The sequence below is a fragment of the Theropithecus gelada genome, chromosome 7a (assembly GCF_003255815.1).
Source record: "Theropithecus gelada isolate Dixy chromosome 7a, Tgel_1.0, whole genome shotgun sequence".
NCBI lineage: Eukaryota > Metazoa > Chordata > Mammalia > Primates > Cercopithecidae > Theropithecus > Theropithecus gelada.
Window position 1 is genome coordinate 38,887,905 of NC_037674.1, and position 17,811 is coordinate 38,905,715.

Sequence of the window (17,811 nt, forward strand, 5' to 3'; positions counted from 1 at the left end):
CCACCTGTCTACACGTCTGCTTGGCCCCAGTGAATAGTTTACCTTACAGTACATTTCCTATGTTGAAAAACATTACCTAGATTCATTTTCGTGTTTTGCAAACATTGGTTTAATCTGTAGTGGAATTTAGAAACTACGATCATATTTGTGTTTTACTTAACTTTTGACTATTCCACATGCCCCATGGAGCAGCACTGTCCAGCAGAACTTTCTGCAGCGACGGAAGTGTTCTCTATCCACTCTAATATGGTAACACTAGCCATACGTGGAAGGTGGCTAGTGCAACTCAGACACTGAATTTTAAACTTCAAGTTTAATTAATTTAAATAGCCACCTGGAGTGAGTGGCTACTATATTAGATAGCAGGGATCTAGAAGATTCTGCATTTTGAGAGTCATTGAGGATAAAATATAGTAACTTACATTTTTAAAAGGTGAAATGCCTTATTGATATAGGTTACAACTGAAAATGAACTCTTAGGCATTGTCATAAAGAGCATATATACTATGCTTGTGGTTTACCTTCCCCACATCACAGAATTTGTGAAGGAATAATTGAACACTATAGCATGTGGAATTGGTCTCTTCATCTTGCAGTTATCAGTACTGTGAGAGAGAGGCATACAGTTCTGAAGAATATTTTGAGGTTTGAAGCAAATGTCACTAGTTCTCATGTTTCAAAGACATAATTCATGTGGAAGTTCTGTAAGAAAAAATAATTATGTATTTACTTTGGATTAACTTGGTACTTTTAGAAGGTGGGAAAGAATTGGCGGCCTTAAAAGTCTGTTGTTTAACCATAATTTTTACTTCCTTTAGATTAATTTGCCTGAGATACAAACATTTTAAAGTGACCTTTTGAAAACAGAAATAACTTTCTGATAAATTTTAAGCAAAATATTTCTTACATCAAGAAAAATTTTGAGTGATTTTAATTCAGAATTTCTGCACTGATAAGGATGTGTTTTGGAATGCCCTTTGGCGCGTAGCTGCATCTAATGAATGTGCATGTGCCTATATTCCTGTAACTTTTTTATCATTCCTCAAACTCAGATCATATCCTCATCTATTAAGACAAATGAGCAAAACATGACATCTTTATATCGAAATTAAGAAAGAAATAGCATGTGGAGACTTACTGTTAAATTTCAGAACAGTCGTGTCAGACCAGGGTTTTCCTTTTGTTGTGAGGAATGAGCCTTCTGCTCTGTGAAGCTTCGCAGTGGGTCAGACAGTGAGAGTGGTGGTGGGGAGTGTCCCACGGGCTGCATCTTCTGGCCAGCTTTGCCAGGAGCAGCGTCCAGCCCACCTCTGCTGGAGGAGCGGTGTCTGGCCCACCTCTGCTGGAGGAGCAGTGGGGATTTCCAAGGAAGTAGAGTTCCTCAGTTAACTTCAAATACGTGTGGGCCCCAGTGGGCTTGACGAAGCAGTCAGGGAGGTCTCCCTGCCCTAGGTCTTGAGGGCAGCTGGAGTTTATTCTTTGACCTGTGGTGTAGCCATGCATATATTAATAACTTTTTCCCTATCTGTTTGTGTTTTAATAGCTCAGCTTTCACAGCTGATCGGCATAGGAAAAGAAAACTTTTGGAAAACTCAACACTAAACAGCAAGTTATTAAAAGTAAATGTAAGTAATTAAAATTTATTCAAATAGAAGAGTTAGTTGAGATTTAATCACTGTTTTGTTACAACTTTAACATGTAAAGTTACCTGTTACAGACTTTCTTATAAATGTGTGTCTTGGATTTGGAGTATTTTACACAATGTTTGCCACTTGTACTGTCGATTATTGCTGTGACCCCAGTGAATCCATCTATCAGCACCTTCTTCCCATCAGCATTACTGCTGTGCTCCTCTGCCCTAGAAAACAGTTCACTCTTAATACCTGCTCATACTCCTTACTCATCAGGAAACCCAGCCTTCATTTTTAAGACTAAGTCTTTAGGTTCAGGCAGCTTTTCCTTTTTTTGAGACGGAGTCCTGCTCTTTAGCCCAAGCTGGAGTACAGTGGCGCATTCTGGGCTCACCGGAACCTCCGCCTCCCAGGTTCAAGTGATTCTCCTGCCACAGCCTCCGCCTCTCAAGTAGGTGGGACTACAGGTGCACACCACCGCGCCTGGCTAACTTTTGTATTTTTATTTTTATATATTCTTTTTTGAGACGGAGTCTCACTCTTGTCACCCAGGCTGGAGTGCAGTGGCATGATCTTGGCTCATTGCAACCTCAGCCTCCCGGGTTCAAGCAGTTCTCCTGCCTCAACCTCCCGAGTAGCTGGGATTATGGGTGCACGCCACGCCCGGCTAATTTTTTCTATTTTAGTAGAGACAGAGTTTCACCGTGTTGCCCAGGCTGGTCTTGAACTCCTGAGCTCAGGCAGACCACCCACCTCAGCCTCCCACAGTGCTAGGATTACAGGCATGAGCCACCACACCCGGCCTTTTTGTATTTTTAGTAGAGACAGAGTTTCCCCATGTTGGCCAGGCCGGTCTTGAACTTCTGACCTCAGGTGATCCGCCCACCTCAGCCTCCCAAAGTGATGGGATCACAGGGGTGAGGTGCCTGGCCTCAGGCAGCTTTTCAAGATTAATATCCCATTGTTAGGAAAATGCGTGTTGGTCATTTATATATGGCTTAGAGTTAAAAGTTTGGGGACAAAAATACTTGGGGTATATATATTTATATTTTTCCATTTTTCTTAGTTTTTATAGAATCTTAAAAAGGCATTAAATCTTAAATGTTATTTTAAGGATTTCCTGTTTTTTGCATTGTGTACTCCATGGTACTCATTAATGGTGATTTCCTCATAAGCTTTCAATAAAATACTTCTTTTTAGAACAACCCCAGGATCAGAAACAGCCTTCTAAAAATATCCAGACATTTATACAGAGACTAGTTTGTTTCAAATATTCATTGGACAGAAAAGGACCAATTCCAAATTGGCTTGGTGCTAGAGTTTCAGAGGCCTTGCCTTAGCTTTGATGTTTGAAACAGTTGGCCTTTCCTTGGCATTACTGATGGCCTCTTCTTGCACCACTTACAGGGAAGCACCACTGCCATTTGTGCCACAGGCCTTCGGAATTTGGGGAACACGTGTTTCATGAACGCCATCCTTCAGTCACTCAGGTAACGCTGCAGTCAGAGCTTAAGCGTCTGACATTAAAGGTTAAGAGCAACGGCTCTGGCTTCCTATCTTGTCTACCACTAACTCTAGTCATATCGTTTGGGGCAAGATACCTTAATTTCCTGTGCCTTCGTTTCCTCATCAGTAAAAGTGGGGACAGTAGTTCCTACCTCATGGAGTAGTTGGGAAGATTAAATAATGTAATTTGTCTAACATACTTACAGCAGTGTCCGGCAGTGAATAGTTGTTTGCGGTTATTTCCGGTTGCTTCTTGAATAGGCTGGAACTGAGGTCAGCAAACTTTTTCTGTGAAAGGCCTGATAGTAAACATTTTAGTATTTCAGGCTACAGTCTCTCTCTCATATTCCCCCACCACCCTGCCCTTTATTAAAACAGCACTTTAGGGCCGGATGCAGTGGCTCATGCCTGTAATCCCAGCACTTTTGGAGGCTGAGGCGGGCAGATCACCTGAAGTCAGGAGTTCTAGACCAGCCTGGCCAACATAGTGAAACCCCGTCTCTACTGAAAATACAAAAATTAGCTGGGCGTGGTGGCGTGTGCCTCTAGGCCCAGCTACTTGGGAGGCTGAGGCAGGTGAATCGACTGAACCCAGGAGGTGGAGGTTGCAGTGAGCCAAGATGGTGCCACTACACTCCAGCCTGGGTGACAAAGTGAGACTCTGCTTCCAAAATAAATAAATTAATTAATTAATTAAATAAAACAACACTTTAAAAATGTAAAACTCGCTTTAAGAGCTGCGTGGTGGAGGGCTAGATTTGGCCTGTGGGCCACAGTTTGCAGACCCTAGATTACAGAGAACCTTGTTCAAAGAGCTTATTTCAGTCATTAGTTGAATCTTAACCCATTTATGCCAGAGGTTGCAATTTTTTTTGTATGAAAAACCAGACCTTGGCGATGACCTTGAGCAGTAAGATATAAATAACTCCCAGAAACTTAGCATTCCAATAATGGAACACTAGGCATAAATGGGTTAATCAAGGTCATAAGATGAGATGTCTTCAAAATATGAGACAAGTAGTAAAAATAAAATAGTCAACAAGGCTGATCTAAGTTTTGTAGAATAAATTATTTTGAAAGTTGCATACTTTTAGATTTTAATGAGACATCAAAGGCCAGAATAAATGACCTTCCCAAGGTGACACTGCTGATAAGAAGCGGAAGGCATGTTTGATCTCTCCGGGAAGGCACTGCCTCTCAGCTTACCTCTTCTTGCTCAAAGAGGAAATTATAGTTACTACCGAATTCTCCTTATGATTCTGTACAGTGTATCAAAATAATATGGTCAGCTTCATGGTTTGTTTTTATTTGAGGAAATTACTGAATACCTGGAAACAAGCAACAATACCTGTAAAGAAAGAAATGGTGACTCCTATAACTGGAGGGAAAATTGGGGATTGTTTTGAAAAGGGATTTTGTTTTCAGTTCTTTTTTGTTTTTGTTTTTTACAAAGTCATCTGTCTATACTATTTTCTTAGAAGGAAGAATCATAATGAAGAAACTGAATGCAAGAGATTGCATTGAATACAGTTTAAATGAGAATTGAAAAATTGCAGTTTCAAAATGTATATGTAGGCTTCATCAACTTTCTTTACAGTCCTATTCTTTTCTTTTTACAATATTTTTCCCTTCCTTTTAAAATAGTAACATTGAGCAGTTTTGCTGTTATTTCAAAGAACTGCCCGCTGTGGAGTTAAGGAATGGGAAGACAGCAGGAAGGCGGACATACCACACCAGGAGCCAAGGGGATAACAATGTGTGAGTTGCAAGAATATGTCCTTTTGGCTTTGAGTTACAAAACAAATTACTCTCACTGGTGGTTTACATTATATTATGTGAGCTCACAGGCACATGCCTTAAAAAAAAATCTTCTGAAAATTGTGTTTAAGTATCTAGCTGGCAATCTTAATAATTGTTGGAATTCCGGCTGGGCATGGTGGCTCACACCTGTAATCCCAGCACTTTGGGAGGCTGAGGTGGGTGGATCACTTGAGGTCAGTCAAGACCAGCCTGGTCAACATGATGAATCCCCATCTCTACTAAATATACAAAAATTAGCTGGGCGTAGTGGCGGGCGCCTGTAGTCCCAGCTACTCAGGAGGCTGAGGTGGGAGAATTGCTTTAACCCAAGAGGCGGAGCTTGCAGTAAGCCGAGATCACGCCACTGCACTCCAGCCTGGGTGACAGAGCGAGACGCCATCTCAAAAAAAAAAAAAAAAAAAAAAAAAAAAAAAAAAAAAAAAAAAAAACCTTATTGGGATTCTTTTATTTACCATAACAGGAGGGATAAATTTAGCATTCTGCTTATTGACTGCAGATTTGGGCATTGGAGAATTGGCATCTAGATGTGAAATGCAGTTCTACGAGTAGGCAACGATGAATCTTATTAGTCCCTGTGAACTGATTTGTCTCACAGTATTAGGTAATCCTGTCTTGGATACTGAAATTAATTTGTAGTCAACAAATTAGTTGTGGGGGAATAAAGTCAATTTTTGGTTGATATAGAGAGGGGGAAAAAACAGACAAGTGCTCATTAAGAACCAATCCTGTATCCTCATTTGGTGTAGACCTCCGTTATTTGTGGTTCAGAAGATCTATCATTATGACAATTGTAGGGGGTACATTTTTCGTGTCTTAATTTTACAGCTCTTTTTTCAGAAGGACTGTGGCTCATACTCCTTATGTATTTAATGTTTTCTCTGTCTGCTCCTCCACTTCCACACACTCCCATTCTCACTCATTCTGAGGGACCATCCTGTGATTTGATACTGTCCTGCCTTGGTGGCTGAGGGAGAGTAGGACTCAACATGTCAGAATGATGGGCAGCAGGGCCAGAGTCACAGTGCAGGGAAACTGGGAAGCCAGGCGTGGAGCAGGGCTGGAATGACATCACTACAAGTGGTGTTTGAAGGGAGTTTCCTTCACAGCAGCATCTGGGATGAGTTGAGCAGCATCTAGGATGCATTGAAAGTGCCTACTTTCAAGGAGGCTTTGCACTCTACAGTAATCAGGTCAGAGGGGACAGCAGTGAAACAGCAGAAAAAATACATGTGTATGAGTTAAGAGAAGAATTAATGTAGTACTTGATGTATTCGTGCCATGCAGGGTTGAGTTTCAGACTGCAGAAATTGCCTTTGGCTGATTTAGGCAGAAAAGGAATTTACTGCAGGGATATTGGTGAGCTAATCATAATGGGTGAGTGAAAAATCAGGTCTGGAGTCCGAGGCAGCAGCACTGCAGTCACAGTCACCCCACAGAACTGTCCTGTAAGGCCGCCACTGCCTCTGGTGCCCAGCGCAGCAGCAGAGTTCCTGTTGCCAGCACTGCTGGAGATGGGTGCTGGCGGACGCGGCCATGCTGCTGCCCTGCACTCTGGATGGTGCTCTTTGTCCCCACTGCTACCAGAGAGGATTTGGTGCCGTCCCTTCTTCTTTGTGTCACTATGTGTCACTTCTTTGTGTCACAGGCTATGTACCTGTGCTCTGACTGCAAGGGAGCCTGAGAAGGCAAGTGTCTGGCTGTTTAGCTTTAGAAGTGGGAGGCAAACTCTTAAAGTGGGGATTCTCAAACATAGGAAGAGGGTTCAAGTATTAGGAAGTCAAAAACATGATTTGTATTCCAGGGTCCTACGTGATCGTGAGGGTTGAGAAAGAAGATACTGAGATTCTCTGGGATATCAATCAAGTATCCAAAAATATGGTGCTTATATTGACAGCTATGGAAGTTGAAGTTGAGTTGGATCAGTTTAGCCACAGGTGTAGAAAACCAGAGTTAAGTGACTTAAACATCCATGGTTTGTTTCCTCACATAAAAGTCAGAGGCTGTCTGTCCAGGGTAGTTTGACAAAGCCATCCGGCTCCTCCTGGCTTTCTGTTCCACCAACCTCCAGAGGCCCTATCCATCCACATAGTCCACCATGGTGCTGGGGCTCCCCAACTCCGTCCCCATTCCTAGCAGGAAGAAGGAAAGGATTAATATAGGACTACTCTTCTTTTTAAGACATTTCCCAGAATTTGGACACACTCAATTTTTTATTTTGAGAGTTTATATGCCCAGGAAAAAAATGAGAGTTCTATTCCTGTGCGAGAAGAAGAGTGTGGATATTGGGTGATAGGAGGGTGTACAGAGAGCAGTAGATGCTGGAGCAGGTCAGTGCACATAGAGGTGAAAGTGACAGGATCTCCAGCAGAAAATTCCTGCTGGAAACTGGAGAAGTTTACGTAAAAATAGCCATGAGAAAATCTGACTTTTGGAGTTGAGGGTCACTGGTGGAGAGCCGAGTGGTGAAGGTTTGTGACACAGGCTGGAGTCTGAGGGTGCTAGTGAGTGGCAAGAAGGACAAGGCAGGAGGGGGAGAAAGAGAGCTGAATGCTTGTTTTGCATTTTGAAAACGTACATTCTTAAGTAATTTGGCCTATAACTCACCCAGTGCTGTATTGTTTGCTTGCATGGTTTAACTCAGAGTGTAGAAATACGGTGGTGCATTGGCACACTCAGAGTTAACCATATGGTTACAAATTAGCTTTGTCAGAATTACTGCTATTTATGTGGGTTTTTGAGATGCTCTTATTTATCTTTCAGACTTTCTTCAGAAAAGACCAAATCCTTTTTAAGTGTTCATTTTGTATGTGTTATGCGTTTTAGACGAGTGGATGCTGTGTTGGAATTGTAGCCTCTCACTAAGCTGAGGGCACTGTCCTTTCCTCTTTTGCAGGTCTTTGGTAGAAGAGTTTAGAAAGACACTCTGTGCTTTATGGCAAGGCAGCCAGACTGCATTTAGCCCAGAGTCCTTATTTTATGTTGTTTGGAAGATTATGCCAAACTTTAGGTAAGTATTATTTAAAGAAAGGTATTTTAAAACATTAATATTAGTGTCTATACTGTTCCTGAAATAATTCCTAATGAAGTGGTTGTATTCTAAATATTCTAAATACTTAACGCTAGTTTGGTGTTTTTTCTTTTTAAGAAGAAGAGTAGAAATCGAATACATCTGACTAAACAAATGTGTTTATTTAAATAATAGACTGTAGAAATGTCTTTAACAAGAGGTGGGGTATTTTGTTGCTATAAACATAAAGCCCTTATAAATAACTTATGTGCACTAGGAAAAGATACTGGACAAAATTTCCTTAATCCTTTCACAACATAGAATAATTACAATCACACACTGTCTTGTTATTCCAGCTAAAAAAATTAGTATGATCAGTAGAAGTGCATGGTATTATATGAACTGTTTGGAACTGAGTTTGGAAGCTCTGGGAAGGCTGTTGTCAAGGGCCTGGGACGCACTCTCTAGAAGGCGGCTGTGCCACATCCCGGTGTGGCCAGAGAGCTGCTGTGGTGCCCATGCTTTCTGTCTTGCCTCGCTTGAGCAAAATACACCTCTGCTGTACACCTAGCTATTAGAGGAGTCTCCTGCCTCTTCTCGTAGGCCTGTCATCCCTGTAGGGATTCGGGTGATGGCAGCTTTGAGGCACTGCAGGTGTTTGACAGCAGCCTTGGCCACCTTCTGCCCGTTTTACCCTTCTGAAGCAAGTCATGGTTCTTACTCGTTACAATTTTGGCACCTAATGTACATCCCTTCTCCTTTTTAAAAAACAAAACAAAACAAAAAAACACCATGCTGTAGTAAACTTAGCGATCTTTCTTGCTCTATTGCCTAAAAACATGTATTGTTAATATAGAGATATATTTAAAAGGTAATTAACTTCAAAGGACTTTAAATTGTTGCCTTGCTAGAGAGTCTAGCCTTAAGGATCTGACGTGAGTAACCAGAGTTAACCGTAGTCTTTGTTTTGAAAGAAACTCCTTTTATGTATCATACCATTTAGATCTCCTCTCAGGAAAGACATAAGAATTTGAGAATGTCTTGACTCTAAGTATGAAAGGTAGGAATGACAGTTAAGTTACCACTAGTCAGGTCTGGACCTAATAAAAAAAAAATTCTAACATAATCACCTGGTAGACTCTTGATAGAGGTTTAGTCTTTGTGTTTTATTATTACATAATAATAGTTTCCATTTATTGAATGCCTGCTGTGTGCCACCCACTGGGTATTTTATATCTGGTCTTCATTAAAAAACAAGCAAGAACACAATTCCAGTCAAGGTAGGAAATATTGCCCCCATTTTAGAGGAGACAAAACTGAGACAGAAAGGAGAAGCAACTTGTTTAAGCTTATGCGTCTAGTAGGGTAATGACCAAAATTAGAGTCCAGGTGTTTGTGGAGTTGGCAAATAATAGACGTATTGACAATGATTTGCCCACATATCTTGAACAAGGCCCATTAACTAATTTGATACTGTTTTCTTGATCCCCATGGTGACCAAGATCCTTCATTCTTGAAAGCTTAGAAACATTATCATATTTTATACAGCAGAAATCTGCTTTTCCTGTACATCTTTCCACATCTCTGTCCTTTCTAGCTTCTGTAGCCCAACTGTGAGCATGATTTAGTTTTTAGCTGTTTAATTTTCATATTGGAATATTCCTACTGATGAAGGAATAAGGAAACCAGGCTGAGGAATTTAGCATGTGGAGTGTCTGGGGAAGATTTCAGATATCATGAACTCTTAAATTTCTTTAATGGCTGATGAGAATAGGGTGCTTTTGTACTCTTAGCTGGGCTTGCTCTTAGTTCTGCAATAATTGAGATTGTTCCCCATTTTTATATAATCAAAGAACAATTTTTCTCTTGGTCAGATCTGGATCTTGAGATTATAACATGGATAAAGCTTTAGTGCAGGGTCACTGCACAATGCCCAGGTGTGAGGCAGGGAGGTGGGGCTTGCTTTTTACAGCTCTTACTCTACGAGGTATGCAGGTCAGATTCTTATAGCATGCCTGTGTGTAAGTGCATGAATCTTGATTTATGTTTATTTATAATCCCAAAGGATTGTTTTTTAGGTTTAAAGAGCCCATTTTCCTTGGTTAACACATGACAGTGTCTAGCGAACTTGATCCCTTTGGGATGAAATATGAGGACTCTGAAATACAAACATGCATGTAGAAGTAGAAACAACTTTCATCTATTAAATACACAAATATATATACGTACACACACCCCCAAAACACACACCCTCAATGTAATCAGCAGCTTTGGAAAGAGAAATCATTAAGCCTATTCTTTTTTCCCCACTGAAACTAAAAGCCAGTTACCTAGCAGGGAAAATTTTCTTGAAGTTTTGACCTTTTCCAATATACATGTGTACTTACCACACTTCTTTTGATTTCTCAGTATATTCAGCTCTTTCTATCCTTTTGCTTTTCATAAAAATACTTTAAAGTGTATTTTTTTAAATAGGCAAAAACATATGTGGTTCAGAATTCAAAAGGTAACAAAAGAATATGCAGTGAATGTTTTATTCTGTTCTCTAGCCATTCATTCTGTTTTCTGGAAGGAACCATAGTTACTAGAGTTTTCTGTATCCTTTCAGATATTGTGTGTACATATCCAGGCAAGTGTGTGTGTGTGTGTGTGTGTGTTTATGGAATTTTTAACGTAATTGGTGATGTATCATGTTTTTCCCTCCTTTAAGATGATTCATACTAGTATACAAACAGCTTCCTCAGACCATTTTCTAGTTCTATCATCATTTGTGTCCAAGTCCCTCCCAGTGGCTCTATGGACTGTTTCTAGTCTTTGCTGTTCTAAACAGTGCTACAGTGAGTAGTCTTTTACATACACGTGCAGGTATCTAAGAGAGAAAGTGCTAGGCTCAAGGAAATGTGCTTCTGTAATTTTGATAGTCTTTTTTGCTTGACTTTGTCACTCCTTGCTTTTCTTAACACAGCTCTGTCTTGCTGCTTTGCTGTCTCTCTATGTCACGTGCTTCTGCCCACAGCATTTGCTTGTGGTCCCTATCTCTTTGTCTAGGGTCCCAGTTAAAGCTAACACTCTTCAGGAAACTCTCTTGATGATTCAAATCAGGTCTTTCTGTACAGTCTGATTTAATATATTTGCCTTGACTTCCCAAGATGGAACTTTATTTTTTTAATCAGTTATTGTTATAATTACTGTTTTAAAATGATGCATAAGCATTGAAACATAATTCTTATGTTTGCTTGCTTTTCTCAGGTTTATAGAAAATGTAAAGGATTTTTGTAGACAAAAAATAGATCTTTGCATGTGATGCTGTTTGTTTTGAGTCCCTCTTTGTAGCCCAGACTGGAGTCAGTGGCATGATGTGGGCTTACTGCAACCTCTGCCTCCTGGGTTCAAGTGATTCTCCTGCCTCAGCCTCCCAAGTAGCTGGGATTACAGGCACGTGCCACCATGCCTAGCTAATTTTTTTGTATTTTTAATAGACATGGGGTTTCACTATGTCGGCCAGGCTGGTCTCGAACTCCTGACCTCGTGATCCACCTACCTTGGCCTCCCAAAGTGCTGGGATTACGGTCGTGACCCACCATGCCTGGCCACGTGTGATACTTTAAAGTTTTATTTGACAATAGTCTTTCTGGGATATTTGTAAAAATATTTTAAAATACTATGCTGTTGATATTTTATATCTAAACCATTTTCATTCTTGTAGCCAAGAATTTTGCTATTGTATTAGTGTGTGTGTTTGTAAACACAAGTTCATTTGTGTTCATTTTTGTCATTTTGTTTTCTGGTGTTTTTGTTTTGAGGAAATTCAGTCATGATTGCTGCCAAATACTGAGTATAGGAATACATTTAACTTATTTGCAGATATTTTGGCCAAAACAACAACTTTATAATTCTTGTTTTAATGTCAAGGATATTTTAAATATGAGCAGAACCTAAAATTCTAATGTATCTTAGGTATTTTAGATGATACATATGTATGTCTGTTTCTACATACAATATATACAGATTATATACTGGCACTGCCAAGACACAGAATAGTCAGTAACGTGCAGGCACGTCACAGTTAAGTATGTGGTGGGATCACATGAGTCCTTTTATGTGTCTATATTCTGAGATGTTACTTTCTTTATTTGGAACGTCTGCTTTTCACACTCAAGCAGGTGCAAAGTAACATTTTTATTGATGAGCCTTAGAAGAAGTACTTGAACATATATATTGAAATTTAGTTGCCAGATAGTTTAGAAAAAGCTATAGTGAAATGCCAGAGTAACTTCTGACTTTAAGTTCCACAGTTCCATTTATTAGGGAGATTGTTTTCATAATTTAGAATTTCCAGGAAAGGGGGAGAATATATATTGACAGAAACTCTGGTTGGAAGAAATTTTGTCTTTGGAACCACTGCCTGGAAGAGTAGCGGGAGTTTTGAATCTTAAGACCAGGCCAGAAAAACTTAATGATTTAGATTAAAGAGAACCTTCCATGCTGGCAAAATGTAGACGGAAGTCTTTTTTATTTTAGTTTTATAAAAGTACTTTATATAACAATGCTTTCTTTATTTTATCCAAGTAACTTCCCAGACCTTCCACCTGTACCAGTTTCATTTTGTCTGCCTTCATTCCTGTTCTGTCATTGATCTGTATTCGTATAAGAATTTCATATAGTTTCCTGTCTGACTATACTGTAAGAAGTAACCTAAGAATATGTTGTTATATAAATTCAAGTTTTAGGATAGAGCATAAATGTATATGAGCCAATGCATTTTTTTGTTTTGTTTTGTTTTGTTTGTTTTTTTTTTTTTTTAAATTTATTTATTATTATTATACTTTAAGTTGTAGGGTACATGTGCATAACGTGCAGGTTTGTTACATATGTATACTTGTGCCATGTTGGTCTGCTGCACCCATCAACTCGTCATTTACATCAGGTATAACTCCCAATGCAATCCCTCCCCCCTCCCCCCTCCCCATGATAGGCCCCGGTGTGTGATGTTCCCCTTCCTGAGTCCAAGTGATCTCATTGTTCAGTTCCCACCTATGAGTGAGAACATGCGGTGTTTGGTTTTCTGTTCTTGTGATAGTTTGCTAAGAATGATGGTTTCCAGCTGCATCCATGTCCCTACAAAGGACGCAAACTCATCCTTTTTTATGGCTGCATAGTATTCCATGGTGTATATGTGCCACATTTTCTTAATCCAATCTGTCACTGATGGACATTTGGGTTGATTCCAAGTCTTTGCTATTGTGAATAGTGCTGCAATAAACATACGTGTGCATGTGTCTTTATAGCAGCATAATTTATAATCCTTTGGGTATATCCCCAGTAATGGGATGGCTGGGTCATATGGTACATCTAGTTCTAGATCCTTGAGGAATCGCCATACTGTTTTCCATAATGGTTGAACTAGTTTACAATCCCACCAACAGTGTAAAAGTGTTCCTATTTCTCCACATCCTCTCCAGCACCTGTTGTTTCCTGACTTTTTAATGATTGCCATTCTAACTGGTGTGAGATGGTATCTCATTGTGGTTTTGATTTGCATTTCTCTGATGACCAGTGATGATGAGCATTTTTTCATATGTCTGTTGGCTGTATGAATGTCTTCTTTTGAGAAATGTCTGTTCATATCCTTTGCCCACTTTTTGATGGGGTTGTTTGTTTTTTTCTTGTCAATTTGTTTGAGTTCTTTGTAGGTTCTGGATATTAGCCCTTTGTCAGATGAGTAGATTGCAAAAATTTTCTCCCATTCTGTAGGTTGCCTGTTCACTCTGATGGTAGTTTCTTTTGCTGTGCAGAAGCTCTTTAGTTTAATGAGATCCCATTTGTCAATTTTGGCTTTTGCTGCCGTTGCTTTTGGTGTTTTAGACATGAAGTCTTTGCCCATGCCTATGTCCTGAATGGTACTACCTAGGTTTTCCTCTAGGATTTTTATGGTATTAGGTCTAACATTTAAGTCTCTAATCCATCTTGAATTAATTTTCGTATAAGGAGTAAGGAAAGGATCCAGTTTCAGCTTTCTACTTATGGCTAGCCAATTTTCCCAGCACCATTTATTAAATAGGGAATCCTTTCCCCATTTCTTGTTTTTCTCAGGTTTGTCAAAGATCAGATGGCTGTAGATGTGTGGTATTATTTCTGAGGACTCTGTTCTGTTCCATTGGTCTATATCTCTGTTTTGGTACCAGTAGCATGCTGTTTTGGTTACTGTAGCCTTGTAGTATAGTTTGAAGTCAGGTAGCGTGATGCCTCCAGCTTTGTTCTTTTGACTTAGGATTGTCTTGGAGATGCGGGCTCTTTTTTGGTTCCATATGAACTTTAAAGCAGTTTTTTCCAATTCTGTGAAGAAACTCATTGGTAGCTTGATGGGGATGGCATTGAATCTATAAATTACCTTGGGCAGTATGGCCATTTTCACGATATTGATTCTTCCTATCCATGAGCATGGTATGTTCTGCCATTTGTTTGTGTCCTCTTTTATTTCACTGAGCAGTGGTTTGTAGTTCTCCTTGAAGAGGTCCTTTACATCCCTTGTAAGTTGGATTCCTAGGTATTTTATTTTCTTTGAAGCAATTGTGAATGGAAGTTCATTCCTGATTTGGCTCTCTGTCTGTTACTGGTGTATAAGAATGCTTGTGATTTTTGCACATTAATTTTGTATCCTGAGACTTTGCTGAAGTTGCTTATCAGCTTAAGGAGATTTTGGGCTGAGACAATGGGGTTTTCTAAATATACAATCATGTCATCTGCAAACAGGGACAATTTGACTTCTTCTTTTCCTAACTGAATACCCCTGATTTCTTTCTCTTGCCTAATTGCCCTAGCCAGAACTTCCAACACTATGTTGAATAGGAGTGGTGAGAGAGGGCATCCCTGTCTTGTGCCAGTTTTCAAAGGGAATTTTTCCAGTTTTTGCCCATTCAGTATGATATTGGCTGTGGGTTTGTCATAAATAGCTCTTATTATTTTGAGGTACGTTCCATCAATACCGAATTTATTGAGCGTTTTTAGCATGAAGGGCTGTTGAATTTTGTCAAAAGCCTTTTCTGCATCTATTGAGATAATCATGTGGTTCTTGTCTTTGGTTCTGTTTATATGCTGGATTATGTTTATTGATTTGCGAATGTTGAACCAGCCTTGCATCCCAGGGATGAAGCCCACTTGATCATGGTGGATAAGCTTTTTGATGTGTTGTTGAATCCGGTTTGCCAGTATTTTATTGAGGATTTTTGCATCGATGTTCATCAGGGATATTGGTCTAAAATTCTCTTTTTTTGTTGTGTCTCTGCCAGGCTTTGGTATCAGGATGATGTTGGCCTCATAAAATGAGTTAGGGAGGATTCCCTCTTTTTCTATTGATTGGAATAGTTTCAGAAGGAATGGTACCAACTCCTCCTTATACCTCTGGTAGAATTCAGCTGTGAATCCATCTGGTCCTGGACTTTTTTTGGTTGGTAGGCTATTAATTATTGCCTCAATTTCAGAGCCTACTATTGGTCTATTCAGGGATTCAACTTCTTCCTGGTTTAGTCTTGGAAGAGTGTAAGTGTCCAGGAAATTATCCATTTCTTCTAGGTTTTCCAGTTTATTTGCGTAGAGGTGTTTATAGTATTCTCTGATGGTAGTTTGTATTTCTGTGGGGTCGGTGGTGATATCCCCTTTATCATTTTTAATTGCGTCGATTTGATTCTTCTCTCTTTTCTTCTTTATTAGTCTTGCTAGTGGTCTGTCAATTTTGTTGATCTTTTCAAAAAACCAACTCCTGGATTCATTGATTTTTTGGAGGGTTTTTTGTGTCTCTATCTCCTTCAGTTCTGCTCTGATCTTAGTTATTTCTAGCCTTCTGCTAGGTTTCGAATGTGTTTGCTCTTGCTTCTCTAGTTCTTTTAATTGCGATGTTAGAGTGTCAATTTTTTATCTTTCCTGCTTTCTCTTGTGGGCATTTAGTGCTATAAATTTCCCTCTACACACTGCTTTAAATGTGTCCCAGAGATTCTGGTATGTTGTATCTTTGTTCTCATTGGTTTCAAAGAACATCTTTATTTCTGCCTTCATTTCATTATGTACCCAGTAGTCATTCAGGAGCAGGTTGTTCAGTTTCCATGTAGTTGAGCGGTTTTGATTGCGTTTCTTAGTCCTGAGTTCTAGTTTGATTGCACTGTGGTCTGAGAGACAGTTTGTTATAATTTCTGTTCTTGTACATTTGCTGAGGAGTGCTTTACTTCCAATTATATGGTCAATTTTGGAGTAAGTACGATGTGGTGCTGAGAAGAATGTATATTCTGTTGATTTGGGGTGGAGAGTTCTATAGATGTCTATTAGGTCTGCTTGCTGCAGAGATGAGTTCAATTCCTGGATATCCTTGTTAACTTTCTGTCTTGTTGATCTGTCTAATGTTGACAGTGGAGTGTTGAAGTCTCCCATTATTATTGTATGGGAGTCTAAGTCTCTTTGTAAGTCTCTAAGGACTTGCTTTATGAATCTGGGTGCTCCTGTATTGGGTGCATATATATTTAGGAGAGTTAGCTCTTCCTGTTGAATTGGTCCCTTTACCATTATGTAATGGCCTTCTTTGTCTCTTTTGATCTTTGATGGTTTAAAGTCTGTTTTATCAGAGACTAGGATTGCAACCCCTGCTTTTTTTTGTTCTCCATTTGCTTGGTAAATCTTCCTCCATCCCTTTATTTTGAGCCTATGTATGTCTCTGCATGTGAGATGGGTCTCCTGAATACAGCAGACTGATGGGTCTTGACTCTTTATCCAGTTTGCCAGTCTGTGTCTTTTCATTGGAGCATTTAGTCCATTTACATTTAAGGTTAAGATTGTTATGTGTGAACTTGATCCTGCCATTATGATATTAACCGGTTATTTTGCTCGTTAGTTGATGCAGTTTCTTCCTAGCCTCGATGGTCTTTACATTTTGGCATGTTTTTGCAATGGCTGGTACCGGTTGTTCCTTTCCATGTTGAGTGCTTCCTTCAGGGTCTCTTGTAAGGCAGGCCTAGTGGTGACAAAATCTCTAAGCATTTGCTTATCTGTAAAGGATTTTATTTCTCCTTCACTTATGAAACTTAGTTTGGCTGGATATGAAATTCTGGGTTTAAAATTCTTTTCTTTAAGAATGTTGAATATTGGCCCCCACTCTCTTCTGGCTTGTAGAGTTTCTGCCGAGAGATCTGCTGTGAGTCTGATGGGCTTCCCTTTGTGGGTAACCTGACCTTTCTCTCTGGCTGCCCTTAAGATTTTTTCCTTCATTTCAACTTTGGTGAATCTGGCAATTATGTGTCTTGGAGTTGCTCTTCTCGAGGAGTATCTTTGTGGCGTTCTCTGTATTTCCTGGATTTGAATGTTGGCCTGCCCTACTAGGTTGGGGAAGTTCTCCTGGATGATATCCTGAAGAGTGTTTTCCAACTTGGTTCCATTTTCTCCCTCACTTTCAGGCACCCCAATCAGACGTAGATTTGGTCTTTTTACATAATCCCATACTTCTTGCAGGCTTTGTTCATTTCTTTTTCTTCTTTTTTCTTTTGGTTTCTCTTCTCGCTTCATTTCATTCATTTGATCCTCAATTGCTGATACTCTTTCTTCCAGTTGATCGAGTCGGTTACTGAAGCTTGTGCATTTGTCACGTATTTCTCGTGTCATGGTTTTCATCTCTTTCATTTCGTTTATGACCTTCTCTGCATTAATTACTCTAGCCGTCAATTCTTCCACTTTTTTTTCAAGATTTTTAGTTTCTTTGCGCTGGGTACGTAATTCCTCCTTTAGCTCTGAGAGATTTGATGGACTGAAGCCTTCTTCTCTCATCTCGTCAAAGTCATTCTCCGTCCAGCTTTGATCCGTTGCTGG

General features: G+C 39.7%; 1 protein-coding gene across 4 annotated transcripts in view; it reads left to right on the top strand.

The window, feature by feature from the left end:
- Positions 1-17,811, top strand: part of USP3 (ubiquitin specific peptidase 3) — a 94,914-nt gene that overhangs the window by 50,045 nt on the left and 27,058 nt on the right. For all 4 annotated transcript variants that reach the window (XM_025389547.1, XM_025389548.1, XM_025389549.1 and 1 more), the window contains 4 exons: positions 1,544-1,625; positions 3,039-3,121; positions 4,782-4,895; positions 7,852-7,965. In XM_025389547.1, coding sequence (XP_025245332.1) covers positions 1,544-1,625; positions 3,039-3,121; positions 4,782-4,895; positions 7,852-7,965 — 393 coding nt within the window. The remainder of the gene's footprint in view (positions 1-1,543; positions 1,626-3,038; positions 3,122-4,781; positions 4,896-7,851; positions 7,966-17,811) is intronic.